General features: G+C 44.8%; 1 protein-coding gene across 1 annotated transcript in view; it reads left to right on the top strand.

Moving 5' to 3' along the window:
• The window catches only part of LOC132871942 (retinal-specific phospholipid-transporting ATPase ABCA4-like), a 105,391-nt gene that overhangs the window by 31,103 nt on the left and 56,649 nt on the right, over positions 1-17,639 (top strand). The window contains 18 exon segments of the mRNA XM_060906578.1: positions 353-452; positions 600-805; positions 943-997; positions 8,721-8,792; positions 8,969-9,141; positions 9,275-9,399; positions 9,486-9,584; positions 9,971-10,160; positions 10,461-10,555; positions 10,642-10,674; positions 10,763-10,868; positions 10,985-11,059; positions 11,196-11,365; positions 12,101-12,278; positions 12,401-12,516; positions 12,772-12,919; positions 13,005-13,128; positions 13,224-13,353. Coding sequence (XP_060762561.1) covers positions 353-452; positions 600-805; positions 943-997; positions 8,721-8,792; positions 8,969-9,141; positions 9,275-9,399; positions 9,486-9,584; positions 9,971-10,160; positions 10,461-10,555; positions 10,642-10,674; positions 10,763-10,868; positions 10,985-11,059; positions 11,196-11,365; positions 12,101-12,278; positions 12,401-12,516; positions 12,772-12,919; positions 13,005-13,128; positions 13,224-13,353 — 2,195 coding nt within the window.

The following is a 17,639-nucleotide window of genomic DNA, read 5'->3' as shown; positions in this document are numbered from 1 at the left end:
TTCAGCACTGTATAAAACTGATTCAGGGGGCGGAGCTACATATGGCCTCAGATTGTGATGTCACTAAATAAACTTAGTAATAAACCAATCACATGTGATATGTAAATTACTCAGAATGTGTGCTAAGCTAACTTTGTAATTCACTTAGCTAATGTTAGCACTGAAAAGATGGTGGTTGTCATTGTAACAGTTGGGAATTCAGACAGATCTGGGCTGCTGACAATGGCCAGCGTTAAACTGTTATGGGTGACATGAGGACATGGGGGTGTTTCCTAATTTGCATATTGATGTATATTCATAGGCATAAAAATAGTAAAGAGTTTCATTTTTGTCCATTTTGTTTGTTTTGCAGAATGAGTGTGACTGTGAGTCGGAGTGTTCCTGTATGTGTTCCACCTGCGCCAGGTATAAAGAGGAGACTCAGACACCGCACATTGACAGGAGCCTGGACGGTTAGCGTGCTAATTACCTGTTAGCTTTTTTTACTATAATATCATTTTCATTATGAATATTTTTGCCCCTGATTGCAACTTTACTCCAGTTTAATTAATTTAGAGTTTGATTTTTCTGATTAGTGACCAATACTTTTTCCTCACCAGGTGACGTGGAGAACATCACAAATCTCATCCACCACCACGTTCCTGAGGCGAGGCTGATCGAGGTGATTGGTCAGGAGCTCACGTACCTGCTACCTAATAAAGGCTTTAAACACCGTTCCTACGCCAGTTTGTTCCGGGAGCTGGAGGAGACACTCGGTGACATCGGCCTGAGCAGCTTTGGCATTTCAGACACCTCGCTGGAGGAGGTCGGTTTCACTTCTTTACACTTCAGCACCATCATCAGGCATTTCAGTACCATCACAGAAGTTTAAGTCAGAGTCGTTACAGGGCGAGTGTGTTAGTGATAAATGAACAGGAAGTGACACGTCATCTCCTCTCTCAGATCTTCCTGAAGGTTACTGCAGATGGAGAGGCGGCTAACGGCAGTGTGAACCCAGGTGAGTGTTCCCTCACTGCTCCACTTCCACCTGCGACCTCATCACCTGAACGCATTAAACCTGCTGTAAATTTACAACGTTCAATAAACTTTGTGTGATATTTTACATTTACATCAGTAAAATCAGGAACATCAGGAACACTGCCATGTTGGAAATCTCAGGGAGTATGAAGGTGTTTCAACTGTTTCAACCTCATTCTAGCTCATCGCCTGAGTGGAGATCCAGCGGTGTTACGTCAGTGGTGTTGAGTTTGTGTGTCTTTAGTGTATACTGTATTACTGTATAATTTTGATGCCTATCTCTGCTGGTGTGTGGTGTTGGTGAGTGTGTGTGTGTGGTGTTTACATTTGTGTGTGTGTGTGTGTGTGTGTGGTGTTTGTGTGTGTGTGGTGTGTGTGTGTTTTGTGCATGTGGTGTTTGTGTGTGTGTGTGTGGTGTTTGTGTGTTTTGTGCATGTAGTGTTTGTGTGTGTGTGTGTGTGTGTGTGTGTGTGTGTGTGGTGTTTGTGTGTTTTGTCTGTGTGTGTGTGTGTGTGTGTGTGTGTGTGTGTGTGTGTGTGTGTGTGTGTGTGTGTGTGTTGTTGTGTGCGGTGTGTGTTGTTATGTGTGTGCTGTTGATACGTGGTGCGTGTGTGTGTGTATGGTGTTTGTGTGTTTTGTGTGTGTGTGTTTTGTGTGTGTGTGTGTGGTGTTTGTGTGTTTTGTGTGTGTGTTTGTCTGTTTTGTGTGTGTGTGTGTGTGTGGTGTTTGTGTGTTTTGTGTGTGTGTGTGGTGTTTGTGTCAAGTCAAGTTTATTTGTATCGCGCTTTTAACAATAGACGTTGTCGCAAAGCAGCTTTACAGAATTTGAACGACTTAAAACATGAGCTAATTTTATCCCTAATCTATCCCCAATGATGAAGCCTGTGGCGACGGTGGCAAGGAAAAACTCCCTCAGACGACATGAGGAAGAAACCTCGAGAGGAACCAGACTCAAAAGGGAACCCATCCTCATTTGGGCAACAACAGACAGCCTGACTATAATATTAACAGTTTTAACATGAAGTCAGTCTCGTTGATGTTATAAACTCTTCATTGATGGAAACTTGAGTGCAAAACTGTTCATGACAACTGCAGTCCTAAAGTTAGCAAGTCAACTGTAGTCCTCAGCCATAAAAGCATTACTGTAAGAGTCCAGAGCGTCCTCCAGGTGTGACTTTCAACTGTCCTCATGGGGCCGTCCTCCACAGGAGCGATGCGATGAGACTCCAACCAGACACAGGGCACCAGGATGGATCAGGCAGGTCCGAGGGGCAGAAGAGGTTCAGCATCTCGATCCCAGGACCGACATGTAACTCAGAGGGACAGATCTGGGGGAGAGAGAGAGAAAACACAGGTGGTTAGGTATGCCCAATGTCACCTGAATAAGTAGGAACAGTATACATATTGCACTGAGTACAAGCAGGGACTCCGGCAACTAACTATGAGAGCATAACTAAAAGGAGAGAGCCAGAAGGTAACACAGGCATGAGGGAGCCCCGGGACATAAAGCAGCAGCCACTGCACCGTCAACAAACTCGAGTGAGCAAGCGAGTGGGGACTGACAGCATCCATACATCCCAGTTTACCAAAACACTCTGTCTGAGGATCCTCCAGATCTACACCTTTACCTCATAAACACCATTAACACAAGGCTTGACTAAACAGATCTGTTTTCAGCCGAGACTTAAACACTGAGACTGTGTCTGATTCCCGAACATTACTTGGAAGGCTGTTCCATAACTGTGGGGCTTTGTAAGAAAAGGCTCTGCCCCCTGATGTAGCCTTCACTATACGAGGTACCAGCAGATAGCCCGCACCTTTTGATCTAAGTAGGCGTGGCGGGTCATAGAGGAGCAGAAGTTCACTCAGGTACTGTGGTGTGAGACCATTCAGTGCTTTAAAGGTCAATAGTAGTATTTTATAATCAATACGAAATTTGATTGGGAGCCAATGCAGTGTGGATAAGACGGGTGATGGGGTCATATTTTCTAGTTCTAGTAAGGACTCTTGCTGCTGCATTTTGAATTAACTGGAGCTTGTTTATGCACTTATTGGAACATCCAGACAGTAAGGCATTACAATAATCCAACCTGGAGGGAACGAAAGCATGGACTAGTTTTTCCGCATCATGTAATGACATTAAATTTCTTATCTTAGCAATATTTCTGAGATGAAAGAAAGCTATCTGGGTAACGTTATCAATGTGAGTTTCGAATGAAAGACTGGGGTCAATAATCACTCCGAGGTCTTTTACTGCCGCACGTGAAGAAACAGAAAGGCCATCCAGAGTTACTGTGGAATCAGAAAACTTACTTCTAGCTGCATGTGGTCCGAGTACAAGTACTTCAGTCTTGTCAGAGTTAAGCAGAAGGAAGTTAATAAGCATCCAGTGTCTAATGTCCTTCACACATTCCTCAATTCTATAAAGCTGGTGTCTCTCATCAGGTTTTGCAGAAACATACAACTGTGTGTCATCAGCATAACAGTGGAAACTAATACAATGTTTACAAATAATATCACCCAGAGGTAACATATATAAAGGAAAAAGCAGTGGACCCAAGACAGGACCTTGTGGAACACCAAACTTTACCTCAGTATGTCTAGAAAAATCAACATACTGATAACGATCAGTTAGATAAGAGCTGAGCCAGGAGAGGGCCGTTCCCTTAACTCCCACAACATTTTCTAGTCTATCCAGAAGAATGGAATGATCAATGGTATCAAATGCTGCACTAAGGTCAAGCAACACAAGTAGCGAGACACAGCCCTGATCAGACGCCAACAGTAGGTCGTTTACTACTTTAACCAGTGCTGTCTCTGTGCTATGATGAGGTCTAAATCCTGACTGATACATTTCATGGATGTTATTCCTATGTAAATATGAGCATAACTGCTGTGCCACAGCTTTTTCAAGGATCTTGGAGATAAAGGGGAGGTTTGATATTGGCCGATAATTGGACAGCTGACAGGGATCAAGGTCAGGTTTTTTAATCAGGGGTTTGATAACTGCTAGTTTAAAGGATTTGGGTACATAGCCAATCGTGACAGAATAATTTATTATTTTTAGAAGCGGTTCAATTACTTCAGGTATTATCTGTTTGAATGGACGTGTAGGTAAGGGATCTAGTACACAAGTTGAGGCTTTTGATGCTGAGATTAATGAAAGTAATTCAGTTTCTCTAAGGGCAGTAAAACAGTCTAATTGCTGATCTGATACAGTATGGTGGTGTAGTGGTTAGCGCTGTCGCCTCACAGCAAGAAGGTCCGGGTTCGAACCCAGCGGCCGGCGAGGGCCTTTCTGTGTGGAGTTTGCATGTTCTCCCCATGTCTGCGTGGGTTTCCTCCGGGTGCTCCGGTTTCCCCCACAATCCAAAGACATGCAGTTAGGTTGACGTGGGGCAGCCTTGGGCTGAGGTGCCCTTGAGCGAGGTACCGAACCCCTGACTGCTCCCCGGGCGCTCTGGTGTGGCTGCCCACTGCTCTGGGTGTGTGTGTGTTCACTGCTTCAGATGGGTTAAATGCAGAGGATGAATCTCACTGTGCTTGAAGTGTGCATGTGACGAATAAAGGTTTCTTCTTTCTATATTGTTAACTACAGGGTCACTTACATTGTCTGACCTTAAATTAGTAGTTTGAATTTTTTGTCGGATATTCTCAATTTTGTCATTAAAGAAATTCATGAGGTCGTTGCTACTACATACTGCAGGTGTGCATGTGTCTATAGTGGACTTATTCCTGGTTAATTTTGCTACAGTATTAAATAGGAATCTAGGATTATTTTTGTTATCTTCTATTAGGGAGGAGAAATATGTTGATCTCGCAGCACTAAGAGCTTTTCTATACTTCAGGAAGCTCTCCTTCCACACTAATTTGAACACTACCAATTTTGTTTGACGCCATTTACATTCCAATTTTCGAGTGGTCTGTTTTAATGTGCGAGTGTCATCATTATACCAGGGTGCTAATTTTTTGTCTCTGATCATTTTCCTTTTTAGAGGAGCTACATTATCTAAAGTATGGCGGAATGTTGACTCTAAGCATTCAGTTGCCTGATCAAGTTCTGCAGGGGCTGACAGTGACCCAATCAAAGTTGACAGCTCTGGGAGATCATTTATAAAGCTCTGTGCAGTAGTTGACGTGAATGTACGTTTAATACAGTAGCATGGTGAGGTGCATATATTATTACTCAGACATAGTTTGAATGAGATGAGATAATGATCTGAGATAACTAGACTGTGGAAGTGTGACTATATTTTCTACGTTTAACCCGAATGTTAGTATTAGATCGAGGGTGTGACCACCATTATGGGTCGGTCCTATGACATTCTGATTAATCCCTACTGAATCTAAAATGGACACAAACGCTGTTTTTGAAGGGTCTTCTGGGTTATCGAAGTGAACATTAAAATCTAAAGCTTTGTCTAAGGAAATAACCAGATCTGAGATAAAATCTGCAAATTCAGAAAGAAACTCAGAATATGGCCCCGGGGGCCTGTAAATAATAAGCAATGGAATTAACTGGGTAGACTTATTTTTCGAGGCTACATACATTATATGAGTATGAAGAACTTCAAATGTATTAAATTTATAACCAGGTTTGTGTGTTACACCTAGATAATCGTTATAAATAACCGCGACGCCTCCTCCTCTGCCAGTTAGACGAGGCTGGTGTATATAACTGTATCCAGGAGGACTCGCTTCATTTAATGCTATATATTCATTTGGCTCAATCCATGTTTCAGTTAAACACAGTACATTAAACTCCTGATCAGTAATGAGTTCATTAACCATTAGCGCTTTAGATGTAAGAGATCTAATATTTAATAGCCCCACCTTTAGATCAAAGGTGCTGGCAGCAGCTGTACAGTCAGTATGATTGAATTTTATGTGTGTGTGTTGATGTGTGTGGTGTTGATGTGTGTGTGGTGTTGATGTGTGGTGTTTGTGTGTGTGTAGTGTTTGTGTGTGGTGTTTATCTGTGTGGTGTTGGTGTGTGTGGTGTTTGTGTGTGTCCTTGGTGTGTAACTGTGTGTGTGGTGTTGGTGTGTGTGTGTGTGTGTGTGTGTGTGTGTGTGTCCTTGGTGTGTTGGTGTGTTACTCTGTGTGTGGTCTTTGTGTGTGTGTGGTGTTGATGTGTGTGGTGTTGGTGTGTGTCCTTGGTGTGTAACTCTGTGTGTGTGGTGTTGATGTGTGTGGTGTAGATGTGTGTGTCCTTGGTGTGTAACTCTGTGTGTGGTGTTGGTGTGTGTGTGTGTGTGTGTGTCCTTGGTGTGTTACTCTGTGTGTGGTCTTTGTGTGTGTGTGTGTGTGTGTGTGTGTGTGTGTGTGGTGTTGATGTGTGTGGTGTTGGTGTGTGTCCTTGGTGTGTAACTCTGTGTGTGTGGTGTTGATGTGTGTGGTGTAGATGTGTGTGTCCTTGGTGTGTAACTCTGTGTGGTGTGTGTGTGTGTGGTGTTTGTGTGTGTCCTTGGTGTGTTACTCTGTGTGTGGTCTTTGTGTGTGTGTTTGTGTGTGTGTGTGTGTGTGTGTGGTGTTTGTGTGTGTCCTTGGTGTGTAACTCTGTGTGTGTGGTGTTGATGTGTGTGGTGTAGATGTGTGTGTCCTTGGTGTGTAACTCTGTGTGTGTGTGTGTGTGTGTGTGTGTGTGTGTGGTGTTTGTGTGTGTCCTTGGTGTGTTACTCTGTGTGTGGTCTTTGTGTGTGTGTGTGTGTGTGTGTGTGTGGTGTTTGTGTGTGTCCTTGGTGTGTTACTCTGTGTGTGGTCTTTGTGTGTGTGTGTGTGTGTGTGTGTGTGTGTGTGTGTGTGTGTGTGGTGTTGATGTGTGTGGTGTAGATGTGTGTGGTGTAGATGTGTGTGTCCTTGGTGTGTAACTGTGTGTGTGGTGTTGATGTGTGTGGTGTGTAACTGTGTGTGTGGTGTTTGTGTGTGTCCTTGGGGTGTAACTCTGTGTGTGGTGTTTGTGTGTGTGGTGTTTGTATGTGTGGTCTTGGTGTGTGTCCTTGGTGTGTATCTGTGTGTGGTGTAGATGTGTGTGTCCTTGGTGTGTAACTGTGTGTGTAGTGTTGATGTGTGCGGTGTTGATGTGTGTGTTGTTTGTGTGTGTGGTGTTGATGTGTGTGGTGTTTGTGTGTGTCATTGGTGTGTAACTGTGTGTGGTGTTTATCTGTGTAGTTTTGATGTGTGTGGTGTTTGTGTGTGTGGTGTTTATGTGTCTGTGTGGTGTTTATCCACATGGTGTTTGTGTGTGTGGTGTTTGTGTGTGTGGTGTTTATCTGTGCGTGTGTGTGTTGTTGATGTGTGTGTGGTGTTTGTGTCTGTGTGGTGTTTATCCGTGTGATGTTTGTGTGTGTGTGGTGTTTATGTGTCTGTGTGGTGTTTATCCACATGGTGTTTGTGTGTGTGGTGTTTGTGTGTGTGGTGTTTATCTCTGTGTGTGTGTGTGTAGTGTTGATGTGTGTGTGGTGTTTGTGTCTGTGTGGTGTTTATCCACGTGGTGTTTGTGTGTGTGGTGTTTATCCACATGGTGTTTTTGTGTGTGCTGTGTGTGTGTGTGTGTGTGTGTGTGTGTGTGTGTGTGTGTGTGTGTGTGTGGTGTTTATCTGTGTGGTGTTTGTGTGTGTGGTGTTTGTGTGTGTGGTGTTTATCTGTGTGTGTGTGTGTGTGTGTGTGTGTGTGTGTGTGGTGTTTGTGCCTGTGTGGTGTTTATCCGTGTGGTGTTTGTGTGTGTGGTGTTTATCCACATGGTGTTTGTGTGTGTGGTGTTTGTGTCTGTGTGGTGTTTATCTGTGTGGTGTTTGTGTGTGTGTGTGGTGTTTGTGTGTGTGGTGTTTATCTGTGTGTGTGTGTGTGTGTGTGTGTGGTGTTGATGTGTGTGTGGTGTTTGTGTCTGTGTGGTGTTTATCCGTGTGGTGTTTGTGTGTGTGGTGTTTGTGTGTGGTGTGTGTGTGTGTGGTGTTTATCTGTGTGTGTGTGTGTGTGTGTGTGTGGTGTTTATCTGTGTGTGTGTGTGTGTGTGGTGTTTATCTGTGTGTGTGTGTGTGTGTGTGTGTGTGTGGTGTTGATGTGTGTGTGGTGTTTGTGTCTGTGTGGTGTTTATCCACATGGTGTTTGTGTGTGTGGTGTTTGTGTGTGTGTGTGTGTGGTGTTTATCTGTGTGTGTGTGTGGTGTTGATGTGTGTGTGGTGTTTGTGTCTGTGTGGTGTTTATCCGTGTGGTGTTTGTGTGTGTGGTGTGTGTGTGTGTGTGGTGTTTATCTGTGTGTGTGTGTGTGTGTGTGTGTGTGGTGTTGATGTGTGTGTGGTGTTTGTGTCTGTGTGGTGTTTATCCGTGTGGTGTTTGTGTGTGTGGTGTTTGTGTGTGTGTGTGTGTGTGTGTGGTGTTTATCTGTGTGTGTGTGTGGTGTTGATGTGTGTGTGGTGTTTGTGTCTGTGTGGTGTTTATCCACATGGTGTTTGTGTGTGTGGTGTTTATCTGTGTGTGTGTGGTGTTGATGTGTGTGTGGTGTTTGTGTCTGTGTGGTGTTTATCCGTGTGGTGTTTGTGTGTGTGGTGTTTGTGCGTGTGGTGTTTGTGTGTGTGTGTGTGTATGGTGTTTATCTGTGTGGTGTTTGTGTGTGTGTGTGTGTAGTGTTGATGTGTGTGTGGTGTTGATGTGTGTGTCCTTGGTGTGTAACTGTGTGTGTGGTATCTAATGGTGTTCCTCAGAGCAGTGGATGTTGCAGCGGAGGAAAAGCAGCAGCTTGTTGAGAGACAGTAATAAATCAGTGGCTCCTGAAGGTGATGACGCGTTCTCGTGCACTAGCGCTGTTTAGCATTCCTGCATCATGCACTGAAGCACTTTAGCGCTTTAGCTTAGCTTTAATCCCAGGTCCTGCAGTCATGGCTTTGCTAAAACTTCCATTCCAGTTTTTAATGTGAAGTTCTTGAGATGTTCTGTGTGCTGTCCACTGCAGAAGGGAACGGTGTGCAGGAGAACGGCGTGGGGACAGGTGGAGACTCGGACAGCAGGGCGGGAAAAGCCTCGAGACAGGTTAAAGGGTTCAGCCTGGTGATCAAACAGTTTCACGCTTTGCTGGTGAAGAGATTTCATCATGCCACACGCAGCTCCAAGGACTTTCTCGCTCAGGTGAGTCCAGAATGTTCCACTCAGCCACGCCCCCCTGTCTCACTCAGACATGCCCACCTGTCTCACTCAGACATTAGGAATTATTAGATTATTTTTATTTTCATCCTTTTTAATAAATCGTGTGTGTGTGTAGATTGTTCTGCCTGCGAGCTTTGTGTTAGTTGCTCTGTTCTTCACACTGATCGTGCCCCCGTTTGGTGAGTACCCGAGTCTGACGCTCACGCCGTGGATGTACGGACAGCAGCACACGTTCTTGAGGTCAGCGTTGCTTTACACAGAGTTTATTCCTGAAATCCTCATCAGCAGTGCACTGAGTTTAATGAGTTATATTTTGTGCTTTTCAGTAACGAGCGTCCGTCCCATCCCACCATGAGACACTTCATCTACACGCTGCTCAGGGACCCGGGCATGGGGACACGCTGCATGAAGGAGCAGCCGCTAGAGTGAGACGCTTCATGCTACTGTCTCACATATTAGCTTTAAAACCACATTAGCAATTCGATAATAGTTTAAATAAAACCCTGTCACAATTCTACGCCTCTGACTCTTCTGCGAAGCTGGATTAAAAATTTCAATCTCAACGTTCCAGTGTTGTTCGCAGTGTTGGTCTGGATGGAGTCTTACAGAATAAATACCAACAACGTCTGTCTTATCAGCGTGAAAGCACTGAACAACATGACAGACTGTTACCTTAAAGTACAAAGAACATCTGACAGGTCCTTCTCTGAAGTGTTAGCCACATTAGCATTGTCTCTGTGAAACTGTTTTATACAGACTATAGATGCTAGCTTTGGTGTGTGTGTGTGTGTGTGTGTGTGTGCGCGCGTAGGAATATGCCGTGTGGGAATGTTACCACAGATTGGGAAGTTCCACCAGTTTCTCCGGTGATCAGTAACATCTTACAGAGCCCTGAGTGGACAGAGCGAAACCCCTCCCCTTCCTGTCAGTGTAGCACCAGTGAGAAACTCACAATGCTTCCAGTCTGTCCAATCGGAGCAGGAGGACTGCCGCCACGCCAGGTACAACAACAGCTGTAGGGCAGAAATGATTCACATCAAACCAAAAATTATACAAAAAAAGTCTGCACTGGCCCCTCCCCTCTGATAACTCCACCCCTTCTACTAACGAGGCTGCAACCATTCAGTGTAAAAAGGGTCTGATGTTCCATACTTTGGCACAACGACTCTGAGTGAGTGCGTTAGTGCACTTAAAATAGGTAATTTGAGATGTTGCTGTTAGCATTATTAGCACTGTTAGCATTGTTAGCACTGCTAGCGCCATTATTAGTGTGCTTACCTTTTGGGGGCTTTTCTGTGTAGAGAAAAGAAGCGACAGGAGACATTTTGCTCGACCTGACAGACAGAAACGTGTCGGATTTCCTGGTGAAGACGTATCCCAGTCTTATCAAGACCAGGTGAGCTTCACCACACTTACCTGCACACACTTCTTTATGACATCACAGTTCTGACACTAACCCGAGTGTGTTCTTCTCATGGACAGCTTAAAGAGTAAATACTGGGTGAATGAGCAGAGGTAACGTGTTTATATTTTTGCTATTTTTTACTCAATCTAGTTCGCTTTAAAGGTTTTTCTCCATAAACAGACTGATTCGTCTTCTCAGGTACGGCGGTCTGTCTGTAGGAGGCCAACTTCCTGTTCTGGATGTGGATCCTGTAAATATACAGAACGTCCTCCATCAGCTCGGGAACATGATGAACATCACGGGGGTAGGCACCCTACAGAGGCACCCTAAACACATCACCTTGATTTAATAATGCTTGCCATTTATGCTTTATTGAAAAAGAAATGGATGTGTGTCATTTAGTGCTAAACCCCTCCCTAGGGTCCCTACTCCAGGTTGGCTGTTAAAGAAATCGGACCTTTCCTGCACCACATGGAAAGCGAATATAACGTCAAGGTAATCATTTATCACAGAGATGATTTAAAGCTTTGGTTGTTTCCCCCTGTACTTCCCCTTGTTCCCTTGGTTAAGTGCCCTTGCTCGGTGTGTGTGTGTGTGTGTGTGTGTGTGTGTGTTCTTGGTGATGTCATAGGTGTGGTTTAATAATAAAGGATGGCACGCCATGGTGACCTTCATGAACGTAGCGAACAACGCCATCTTGCGAGCCAACCTGCCGTTTCGTGCCGATCCGTCTGAGTTCGGCATCACAGCCATCAATCATCCTCTCAACCTGACCAAGGAGCAGCTCTCTGATGTCACAATGTGGGTGTCACAGGCCACGCCCAGCCCATATGCAGACCACACCCACTCCTCATCTACATCTAATTTAATCTAATTCAGTGATCAGATTACTGCAGAAATAACACAAACACTATTCTTAGAATCCAAACTCTTTGCTTCTCCTTTTTATTACGCTGACTTTTTTTTCTTTATGTATTTATCGTTTTCTAATTATTTTCTTTGTTTCTTACTTAATGTAAGGCACATATGGCATTATTGATAATAAAGTTGACTTGAACTTGGACTTGAACTTCTCATCTCATCTCATTATCTGTAGCCGCTTTATCCTGTTCTACAGGGTCGCAGGCGAGCTGGAGCCTATCCCAGCTGACTACGGGTGAAAGGCGGGGTTCACCCTGGACAAGTCGCCAGGTCATCACAGGGCGACACATAGACACAGACAACCATTCACACTCACATTCACACCTACGCTCAATTTAGAGTCACCAGTTAACCTAACCTGCATGTCTTTGGACTGTGGGGGAAACCGGAGCACCCGGAGGAAACCCACGCGGACACGGGGAGAACATGCAAACTCCGCACAGAAAGGCCCTCGCCGGCCCCGGGGCTCGAACCCGGACCTTCTTGCTGTGAGGCGACAGCGCTAACCACTACACCACCGTGCCACCCCGGACTTGAACTTAATTTCATTTAAGTTTCATTTCTTATATTTTTTGATCTTATGTCTGTTCTTTCCTCCGTGTTTGTGTTGAACAGCTTGACTACATCCGTGGACGCCGTGGTGGCCATTTGCGTGATCTTTGCCATGTCCTTCGTCCCGGCAAGTTTTGTCCTCTACCTCATCCAGGAACGAGTGACGAAGGCCAAACACCTGCAGTTCGTTAGTGGTGTCAGTCCTCTCGTTTACTGGCTCACCAACTTCTTCTGGGACATGGTGATGGCTTCATCATCATCTTTTATCATCTTCATTATCACGTGTGCTTCAGTGAGGTTCCAGAAACTTCTGAGTAAATGTAGAACTGTGGAGCTGAATCTTTTCTCTCTGTGACTCTGTAGGTGAATTACTCCATCAGCACAGCTATGGTGGTGTCCATCTTCATCACCTTCGATAAAAAGTGCTACACATCTCCCACCAACCTGCCAGCACTCATCACCCTGCTGAGCTTATACGGGTGACCTTCATCTTCTCCTTCTTCTTCATCTCCTTCTTCTCATTTTCCTTCTTCTGCTTCATATTCTTCTTCTTTTTCTTCATCATTTTCCTTTTCTTTCATTTTTATTCATAACACAAAAATGTTATTTAAACAAATGAACAACTCAGTTCCTGAATTAAATCTTTTTTCTCATTAAAATTATCCTGTGAGTGTTTATTGCTGGACTTTAATCCCACATTTCGACTGAAATCTCCTGGGTGTGGACCGTTTCAGGTGGTCAGTGACTCCAATGATGTACCCGATGTCGTACATGTTCAGCGTTCCCAGCACGGCGTACGTCTCTCTGTCTTGCATCAATCTGTTTATCGGCATTAACAGCAGTGCCGTCACCTTCATCCTCGAGCTCTTTGAGAACAACAGGGTAAACATCTCCCTGTTATCTGTGTGTGTGTGTGTTTCAGTAATGATCAATCCATCTCTCTAACACACGCCTCTCCATGTTTCAGTCTCTGCTCCTGTTTAATGAGGGATTAAAGAAGGTGCTGCTGATTTTCCCTCACTTCTGTTTGGGACGAGGCCTGATCGATTTGGCCATGAACCAGGCGGTGACTGACGTCTACGCCCGATTCGGTGACACACCCTCACCTTATTTATCACAAAGTAAATACAGATCGTTAATGCCTCACCCCTGAGCTGAGTGTCCTGTATGATGTTTGTGTGTAAAGGGGAGGAGTTTGTTCTGGACCCATTCAGATGGGACTTTGTGGGGAAATACATGGTGTGTATGGCACTGGAGGGCTTCATCTACTTCGTCTTTACTCTCCTCATTCAGTACAGGTTCTTCCTGGATCACTGGTGAGATAGAGCTCCTCTTATTCACTCATTCATCACATCATCTTTCTATCTGTAACAATCACCAGTTTATCACTGGAGGACACGATGGGTCTGTTCACTGTGCTCTGATTATAGGATATAAATATAAGGGTGATGGAGGAGGTGGGTGTGGCTAATGTGATGGGTGTGGTTAATGTGATGGAGGTGGGTGTGGTTAATGTGATGGAGGAGGTGGGTGTGGTTAATGTGATGGAGGAGGTGGGTGTGGTTAATGTGATGGAGGAGGTGGGTGTGGTTAACGTGGTAGAGGAGGTGGGTGTGGTTAATGTGATGGAGGAGGTGGGTGTGGTTAACGTGATGGAGGAGGTGGGTGTGGTTAACATGGTGGAGGAGGTGGGTGTGGTTAACATGGTGGAGGAGGTGGGTGTGGTTAACATGGTGGAGGAGGTGGGTGTGGTTAACGTGATGGAGGAGGTGGGTGTGGTTAACGTGATGGAGGAGGTGGGTGTGGTTAAAGTGATGGAGGAGGTGGGTGTGGTTAATGTGATGGAGGAGGTGGGTGTGGTTAATGTGATGGAGGAGGTGGGTGTGGCTAATGTGATGGAGGAGGTGGGTGTGGCTAATGTGATGGAGGAGGTGGGTGTGGCTAATGTGATGCAGGAGGTGGGTGTGGCTAATGTGATGGAGGAAGTGGGTGTGGCTAATGTGATGGAGGAGGTGGGTGTGGTTAATTTAGATTAGATTAGATTAGATTAGATTAGATTAGATTAGATAGAACTTTTTTGATCCCTTTGGGAGGGTTCCCTCAGGGAAATTAAAATTCCAGCAGCATCATTACAGATAAACAGAGAACAGAATCGAAAAAAGAGAGAACTTCTAGATAAATTAAGTCTTTAGAAAACCTCTAGATAAATCAATTACGTATTTGTGGCAGCGGGGGCGTGGTCAAGCGTCGGTCTGTGAATGGAGGGCGGAGTCAGGGAAGGTAAGTGATAGGATCACTGCACCTGACGGGAATTAAAGGATATGGGACATGGATTTTTTTCTGGGTGTAATTATGTATAAAGGACATAAGAAATGCCATCTAACGCTACGTTCACACTGCAAGGCTTAATGCTCAATTCCGATTTTTTTATGAAATCCGATTTTTTTGTGAGGTCGTTCACATTAACAAATATATGCGACTTGTATGTGATCCTCAGTATGAACGAAAAGCGACCTAAAAGTGTTCCGCATGTGCATTGCAGGATACGACGACGTCACACGCAGTGAGCATGGCCAGTGTTTACGGAAGTAAAACCGCCCGGTTGCGGTATGACCCATCCAATCTAGCTTGAATAGCTGCATCCCCCCAAATGGAAATCAGCTCCCTAACCTCTGCGTCCTTCCATTGAGAAGATTCAGAACCTTCACAGCCCGAAGCGTCCCTCGCATTGATGTCATGCGCAGGGGAGCAGATACGTTTTTTGAACTGGGGGGGACAAAAAAATGGGGGGGACAAAGCTGCCAGCAAACCAACCCCAACCCCGATATGCCTGTCAAACTTGTTGTTAGTAACCATAGCAACCAAGCTCGAGCTCGCAACCTGTGCAGTCTGCGCAGCTCAACCAACCGAATATCAGTCTTTGTTTTGTTTTATGTGAGTTGTTGCAACTATGTATACACTGCTGTGCACCTCAATAAACTGAATGGTAATTAGTCTTTTGATTTTTTCGTGAGGTTTGCCTTATGCAAAGAAAGACAGCATAGACGTTTTTTCCTCCCTATAAGTGGGGGGGACCGAACGAGGTGAATTTAAATCTGGGTGGGATGAGTCCCACCCTCTATCTGTGCCCGTGATTATGCGCCATGTTGTTGTAACTTTTTTTGAGAGACCCGCCGCCTACTTCAGCGCAGAATAGTGACGTTTGTGGCTTGTTGATGACGTGTAAGTCGGATGAATGCGACCTGGTGGTTCAGACTGAAGTCGCATATGAAAAGAGCGGATAGGAATCGGAATTAGGACCACATATCCAAACGGCCTGGGTCGGATTTGAAAAAATCGGATCTGTGTCGTTCATATTGTCAATAAAAGATTGGATACAGGTCACATATGGGCGAAAAGATCGGATTTGAGTCACTTCAGCCTGCAGTGTGAACGTAGCCTAAATCACTGCAGGGCGTCAAAAATGTGAAAATCATCACATTATTCAACTTTTTTTATACATCAGCGTAAAACAATGATTCGTTAATGAGCTAGGTGGTCATGTGACCAGTGACGTCACAAAAACTTTCCAAGGAGCCAGCGCTTGGGAATCTAATGTAAACAGGTTACCGAAATGGACACCATCGACAGTGATATTCCCGATGTTTCACAGAGATGTGAAGTTAGACCCTATCAATTCGAACCGATAGCTGGAAATTCACATGAACATGGATCTTGTCTTTACTCTGACGGGTCAGATGATTCTGAGAGTGAGAGTTCATTCAGCCCTCATGAAACTGAAAGCGGTCGGCTCGATAACACTTCCTGGTAAGTTAAAAACAATTCTGCTCAAAGGCTAATGATCTGTTGAAAGAAGTATTATTTTTGTATCATACATTGAAAGTTCATCATAGATCTAGCTAAAGTCCGTTGCAAGCTAGTTTTTTTTTGCTGATATTTTTCGAGATTGATTGAGATACAATGCTTCCAGAGTCCAAGATGAAAACATTCAAAATGGCGAAACGAGTCAGAATTATGATAATCAATAATTGATACACCCAAAATTATAATACTAATCCTTACCTCGGCTTTCAGTCGCTTAGCGGATGCACCTAGTGGTGGCCGTAGCACTTCGGGTTTCACTCCACCGTCTTGTTCCTGAATTGGGACGTTGGGAACGGCTCCATCTTTAAGTAGCCTCTTAAATTTGGCTTGGCAATTAATATCACTCAGTACCTGAGCATTAATGTTGAAAGAATCCTCAGTGAAATGGTCCGAAGACAGTTTGTGGGAAACAGTAGGTGCAAAGTTTTTTCAACAGGTGTTCTGTAAAGTTATCCTACCTCTTGGATTTGTCCTACCAAGCCTACTGCGCATGCGCGAAGCCTACTGCGCATGCGCAGGTGAGCCCACACTTTCCTCAGCTTCGGGTCCTTGGGGAATGCAAAAAAACTTACTCCAGGGCATTTCCCATTGGAATTATTGCAACCATAAGCAGCACAATACACCATGATGTTCAATGTACTTTAAAGACTATAAAAACATTTTTCTTGTCATCCACTTCTCCATTCATCTACCCGCTTGTGCTGTGCCCGAAAGTTTTTGTGACGTATGATCACGTGACAGCGGCTCTTCCGGTTGTAAAATATGCATATCGGAGCTCGAGCAGAAATGCCATATAATCATCACGAATATAACGATTTTACTGAATTTAATAGATGATTTTGTATTTGTTGATGCAATTAATTCATATTTTTAATGGAAAGAAACTGATATAGCGTGCATTTATGTTTCATGTCCCATATCCTTTAACCTGTGTTTGTGTGTCTTCCCCAGTAACACACAAAAGTGTTCTGGTCGGGAGAGAGCTCCCTTTCTCTGCTCTCTCTCTCTCTCTCTCTCTCTCCTTTTATAGGGCGTGGTCACTGGGGAAGACACACAAACACAGGTTAATTCCCATCAGGTGCAGTGATCCTACCACTTACCTTCCCTGACTCCGCCCTTCATTCACAGACTGATGCTTGACCACGCCCCCACTGCCACATTATTTACATATACAAATATACTAAAAAGATATGAAAAATGTCCAGCAGGAGAGATATTGCACATTTATATTGCACATTGTCCAGTATTGCTTATTGTTAGGCGAGGCTACAGCTCCTTCCCGTCCTCCTGTTCCCCCTCCTCCCCCCCAGAGAGGAGTTGTACAGTCTGATGGCGTGAGGGACAAAGGAGTTTTTGAGTCTGTTCGTCCTGCACTTGGGAAGGAGCATTCTGTCACTGAACAGGCTCCTCTGGTTGCTGATGACGGTGTGCAGAGGGTGACTGGTATCGTCCATGATGTTCAATAGTTTGTCCATAATCCTCTTCTCTGCCACCATCACCAGAGAGTCCAGCTTCATGCCGACCACAGAGCCGGCCCGCGTGATCAGTTTGTCCAGCCTGGATGTGTCCTTCTTGGATGTGCTGCCCCCCCAGCACACCACGGTGTAAAACAGGACACTGGCGACCACGGATTGATAGAACATCCACAGGAGTTTCCTGCAGATGTTAAAGGACCGCAGCCTCCTCAGGAAGTACAGCCTGCTCTGTAACTTCCTGTAGAGGTGGTTGGTGTTGCAAG

The sequence above is a fragment of the Neoarius graeffei genome, chromosome 23 (assembly GCF_027579695.1).
Source record: "Neoarius graeffei isolate fNeoGra1 chromosome 23, fNeoGra1.pri, whole genome shotgun sequence".
NCBI classification, from domain to species: domain Eukaryota; kingdom Metazoa; phylum Chordata; class Actinopteri; order Siluriformes; family Ariidae; genus Neoarius; species Neoarius graeffei.
The sequence above is the reverse complement of the archived record's forward strand: the minus strand, read 5'-3'. Positions and strand labels throughout refer to the sequence as shown.